The 6,000-nt window shown below is 48.1% G+C and overlaps 1 protein-coding gene across 1 annotated transcript in view; it reads right to left on the reverse strand.

Moving 5' to 3' along the window:
* OXSR1 (oxidative stress responsive kinase 1) overlaps positions 1-5,280 on the reverse strand; it is a 110,176-nt gene extending 104,896 nt beyond the window's left edge. Inside the window, exon 1 of the mRNA XM_081970225.1 lies at positions 4,949-5,280. Coding sequence (XP_081826351.1) covers positions 4,949-5,021 — 73 coding nt within the window. The 5' untranslated portion in view covers positions 5,022-5,280. The remainder of the gene's footprint in view (positions 1-4,948) is intronic.
* Positions 5,281-6,000: the final 720 nt, after the last annotated feature.

Below are 6,000 nucleotides of genomic sequence, written 5' to 3' on the forward strand. Positions count from 1 at the left end.
GTTGGCAGAAGCTGGGACAAGTAATGGGAGCTCACTCCATTAAGCAGCGCCAGGGACTTGAACCACCGAACTGCCGACTTTTCTGATCGAGAAACTCAGCGTCTTAGCCAGTGAGCCAGGCTTAACCCCGTTGATTGTGTCAAGAAATGCTTTTGTTCTCAAATCAGGCTAATCCAAGGCTTGCTGGATAAACCATCATGGTGGATTTATACTCGTTTAAATCAAGTTATATCAGTAGATTGCCCAAATAGATAAAGCAATTAAAGCACAAGAATGAAAAACTTATAAACAGTGTCCCCATGTTGAATTTTTCTTATAGTTTTCCCCTCTCAGGTCCCTCAAAAAGTCACTGTATCATGTGTTCTCTGAAGGTGGGGAACAAAGAACAGAGACTTTGCATTCACTCTAGGCAAAATCCAACTTAAGAAACAGACTAGATGTCGTTCAGAAAGGGCAATGAATCTCTAGCTGAAATAAGCAAAGTCAACCCATAACCGATCCATTCACTTTGATGGCAACCCCATCCTCAGTAACGGTATGAATAAGGGTTTTCACAAATACTGAGGAATTGTGAATAGTAATTGTCAAATGGCTTAATTCATGTAGGTTTTAAACCAGAGGTCTTCAAACTTGGCAACTTTAAGAGTTGTGGACTTCAACTCCCAGAATTCTCCAGCCAGCTGGAGAATTCTGGGAGTTGAAGTCCACAAGTCTTAAAGTTGCCAAGTTTGAAGACCTCTAGTTTTAACCATGATCTGTAGATCAGCTCATAATGGTTTGATTCACAAATAGCACTAACCCGCAATGGGCAAGTTCACAAGCTACGCTAAGGATAGCAGGCCATGTAATGAAGGGTAAAGTGGAAAATAAAATAATCTAGCAACTAAGATATATTGCAGAAGCAAAATATAGCAACCACAGTGGGAAATCCCAACATTTGACAATTTGCACAATGCCATGACAAATTGGTTTGATTTCAGTTCAGTATGATGTGCCATGGCTAAGATGCTGAGCTTGTCGACCAGAAGGTCGGTAGTTCAACGGTTCGAATCCCTTGTGCTGTGTGAGCTCCCGTTACTTGTCCCATCTTCTGCCAACCTAGCAGTTCAAAAGCATGTAAAAAATGCAAGTAGAAAAATAGGAAACATTTTGGGTGGGAAGTAATAGCGTTCCGTTCCGTGCACCTTGGGCATTTAGTCATGTCGGCCACATGACCACGGAGAAGTCTTTGGACAGTGTCGACTCTTTGGCTTTGAATAGAATAGAATAGAATAGAATAGAATAGAATATTTATTTCTAAGCCGCACCCTCTCCCGAAGGACTCGAAACAGAGATGAGCACCGCCCTCTAGAGTCAGGAACGACTAGCACTTATGTGCAAGGGGAACCTTTATCTTTAAGGTATGTGTGGATGTAGGTTCACAAGTTGAAAATGTGTGGACTTCAACTCCCAGAATTCCCCTGGCTGGGAAATTCTGGGAGTTGAAGTCCACACATCTTCAAGTTGCCAAAATTGAGAAACACTGATTTTAAGGAAACATGAATCTATTAATAAACATATATTCGAACTGCAATATTCCCCAACATCAGTGGCAAAGGATCTGTCCTGCTGAGCTTATTTAACTTGAATGGACCCAAATAAGAGGTGTTTGAACACACCAAGACAAGAAAAATGGGCTATACAACAGATTAGTGTGATGAGCAACCCAAATATCTGGAGTAATTTTAGGAGCCTCAGTTTCCTCTTTGGAAAGGTGAATAAGCACCCACTTTCCTGCAGTCCCTGGAGAGTTGGAGACAAATCTGAGGTTGCCACATCTTCCACGTCATTTCTCCTTGAACTTCAAGACATTCCTGAGAATTGAAATATACCCACAACCAAAATGCCCAGTGTTCATGCTAGCCAAAACATTTTTAAAAGTGCAAATTCTTTCTTACACAAAGTATTTCTAAAATTTGCAGCTGGAGAAAGTTTGAGGACAATGAATCTTAACTTCAAACAAAATTTAAGAGTACAGCCACACACACCCCAGCCTCAAAGCTTTTAAACCACAAGTATTCAATTTTTTTTTCATCCCTCAAGCATTAATTGGAGGAGTGGTGGGGGTGGGAGAGAGAGAGAGAGAGAGACTTCAAGCAGAGTTAGGGGAAAAAAAGCAAGGTTCTTTCTTGGTCCTAATGAATACTCAAGCTAACATAAATGGTCATAATTTTATAGGAGCCCCAGCACCCACAGAAATGTAACACCGTCATCATCGTAACTATCAGTGCTCACCTCGGGAATGGAATTAAAGGTTATATGCACTTAAATAAAACAAACAAACCGGAGTTGGTGTGCCTTTTAGTTTAAGACCAGACGCACATATCTCAAAACACAAGCAGAGGTCCTTCAATGCCAAAATTCTCAGAAGCGGAATTTTTAATTCTTGCATAGCCCTTCCAAAGGAAGGACAAGAAGCTGATTAAAAGCAGCATTTGCAAGAACAGAGGATCATTTCTTCCCTTTAAAGCCAAGGCTTTCCCTGCTCCTTCCGAACTTTAGAACAGAAACTGTGCCCTGCTGGATGGGAACCCATGGCCCATCTAGCTGAGCCCTCTGTTCTCCCAGGGACCAATCACATTCCTAAGGAAGCCCACCTGTCTCCCAGCAGATGGGCTCTGGAGAAGGAGAGAAGCAGTAAAAGAACATAAGTGGGTTGCTGGATGGGACCCTAGCCCACCTAACCTCGCAGTCTATACCCCTGGTGGCTCATCAAAGAAAGCTTAGGCGTCTCCCAGCACAGGGGTCTCCAACATTGGCAACTTTAAGACCTGTGGACTTCAACTCCCAGAATTCCTCAGCTGGCTGAAGAATTCTGGGAGTTGAAGTCCACAGGTCTTAAAATCGCCACTGTTGGAGACCAGTTTCAGTAGGTTGCCTTCAGAGGGAAAAAAATGAAGAACTAATGTAAGTGGTACACTGCAGATTGGGCCGCTGGTCCATCTAGTCCAGGGATATCAAGGCCCGGGGGCCAGATCCAGCCCAAGGGGTGCTTAGATCAGGCCTGTGGGCCCTCCCTGGAAACAAAGAAGGTCCAGACTGCAGTGCCTCTGCCAGAAAAAACGAAGCTCCGTTTTCCCCGCTGAAGAAATGCTTGCGTTCTCAAATCAGGCTAATCCAAGGCTTCCTGGATAAACCACCATGGTAGAGTTATACTTGGTAAACCAAGTTACAGCAGTAGATCGCCCAGCGAGATAAAGCATAGAAGCACAAGAATGAAAAGCTTATAAACCACATTCCTATGTTGAATTTTTCTTACAGTTTTTCCCCTCTCAGATTCCCTCTAAAAGTCACTCCTGAGCTCCGTTTTCGTCGGCAGAGGGTTGCTGGAGGCTGGCGCAGCCGAAAACAGATCTCCGGAGCTTGTTTTCCCAGGCAGAGCACTCGGGCCGCCCCAGGCCGCCCCCACCCCAGCCTCTCAAGGTCAAACGCAAAACTGATGCAGCCCTCAATGAAATGGAGTTTTGACACCCCTGCTCTATTCCAATGTCTGCCCCCAAAGGTGCTTTTTCCAGAGGCAACTAGGCTTTCTCTGTTTTTCTTCGAAGACATTTCACTTCTCATCCAAGAAGCTTCTTCAGTGCAGTTCAATCTTCAGAAATGTCTTCAAGGAAAAAGACAAAGCTCAGTTGCCTTTTGGGAAAAGCACCATGGGGACAGGCAATGACTTGGATGACTGAGACTCTCCACGGACATTTAATCTTCTCCCAGGAGAACCATCGACTGCCCAAGGGCAGCCTCCCAGCAGAGAGACTTCAACTCCTTCTGCCATCAAGGTTACTTACCATCCCCTTAACTTAGCGTTCTCCTTCTGCAAGGAAAGAAGCAACCTAGAAATAAGGGGGAACTTCCTAACCCTGAGAATTAACCAGTGGAAAGGCTTTGCCTCCCAAAGTACATGCAACCTCCTACTTGTCAACGAATACATCAGCTTCAAGCACAACAACACACAAGCTCACAATAGATGCAAACTCAAAGTAAACCGCTCCAAACTCGATTGCAGTAGATCTGATTTCAGCAACAGAGTGGTCAACGCCTGGAATCCTCTACCTGACTCTGTTGTTAGATCCTCAACCCCCCCCCCCAGCTTCAACCTTAAACTGCCTACCGTGGACCTCACCCCATTCCTAAGAGGTCGGTAAAGGGGGCGTGCATAAGCGCACCAGCCTGCCTACTGCCCCTGTCCTAACATTCCCCTGTATTCGTATCCATTTCATGGATTCATAATCCTGTCTCTACTTATGTTATCTAATTCATGCTTGACGAACATAAATAAATAAAATTTTAACAAAGGGTTGTGGGTGCTGGAGGTTTTTAACAAGATACCGGACATGGCCAATTGTCTCAAATTATGTAGGGTCTCCTGCTTGAGCAGAGGGCTGGACTAGAAGACCTCCAAGGTCCCTTTCCAGCTCTATTCGGGTCGATTAAAGACCCTTCCCAAAGACTTCCAATCCTCTCTCCAGGGGCAACACGTGCATCTTGCCCTCCAAAAGGCAGCCCCCACCTCATCCACCCACCCCAAGCACAGGAGGCCAGCGAGGTCACCTTGGCTGTACCGAAGGTGGGATGGCAGACCCCCGTCCCCGTCCTCGAGACTCCAAGGACTGCCAAGAGGCGAAGCCCACTCCCACCCCGGGCATGCAACCTGGCAAGAATGCGAAGGGTCTTCCTTCTCTACATCCCACCCCCAATTGGGAGGGCAGCAGGCAAAGGGGAGGAGGCTGCATGGGGCTGCCCCTCGTTTGCACCAGGTGCCTGCAGGGGGGATGGGCAGCAGGATGCCCCCAACCCCCCAGGCGATGACAGCCCCATGCAGCCTGCGCAAAGTCCCCCCCCCCGCCTGCATGGGCACCGGGCACCCACGCCCCCCTCCTGCCGCCCCTCCACCGGGTCTCGCCCGACTCACCGATCACCTCCTCCAGCTCGTAGTCATCCCTGTCGATGGACCAGGGCAGCCAGCCGGAGTCCTCCGCGGCCATGGCAGCCGAAACTGGGGCGGCGAGGGAAGGAGCTGGGCCGGGCACAGCCGCCGCGGCGCCTCGCAGGGGCCAAACTTCGCCCGCTCTGGCTTCCCACCTGCCCTTGCCCAGGCGCGGTGACGTCACGCGCACGGCACGCCGCCCCGGGGTGGGGCGGGGACTCCGCGGCAGCCATCTTGAGCAGGTCGCCGACTCGGCGACTCCGCCCTCACTCCGAAGCTCAGCCCCTCCTCCTCCTCCCCCATCTTCTCTATACCTTTTTGTATTCCTTTCGCGCCTCTCCTCTTCCTCCTTAACTTTTCTTCACGCTGGAAAGACGGGGGAAGTGTGGCCCGAGCGACGCCACTCCCAAGATGGCGCCTGCACTGAGGTCTGCGCCCAAAGCCCCCCTCCTTTAGTGTCACCGACGGTGGGCGGGGATTGGCGAAAGGAACAGAGGCTGCCTCGGTTATTGGTTGGGGCGCTGTCAATAAGGCTCTAGCCCCACCTTCCCTGCATGGGGTGGGGTTAACGTTGAGAAATAGAAGGGCGGGTAGTCCTCAATTGACAATAGTACAGTTCACTACAATACAATACAATACAATACAATACAATACAATACAATACAATACAATACAATAGCAGAGTTGGAAGGGACCTTGGAGGTCTTCTAGTCCAACCCCCTGCCTAGGCAGGAAACCCTGTACCGTTCCAGACAAATGGCTATCCAACATCTTCTTAAAGGCTTCCAGTGTACTTCTGTTCCACTGATGAATTGTTCTGTCACGAAATTTCTCCTCAGTTCTAAGTTGCTTCTCTCCCTAAAAAACTTTTTCACTTAACAGCATAAATGTTGGGCTCATTTGTGGTCGTACCAGTGGTGGCTTTCCATTTTTCTTACTACCGGGCTTCCAGATGTTGGGTGAACAGGAGGAGAAATCCACCTCTCTGTTTCCTGTTCTTATGTAAGAAATGTATTCTGATTGGTTGTCAGACTCCC

The sequence above is a fragment of the Natrix helvetica genome, assembly GCF_964273705.1.
Source record: "Natrix helvetica genome assembly, chromosome: Z".
NCBI lineage: Eukaryota > Metazoa > Chordata > Lepidosauria > Squamata > Natricidae > Natrix > Natrix helvetica.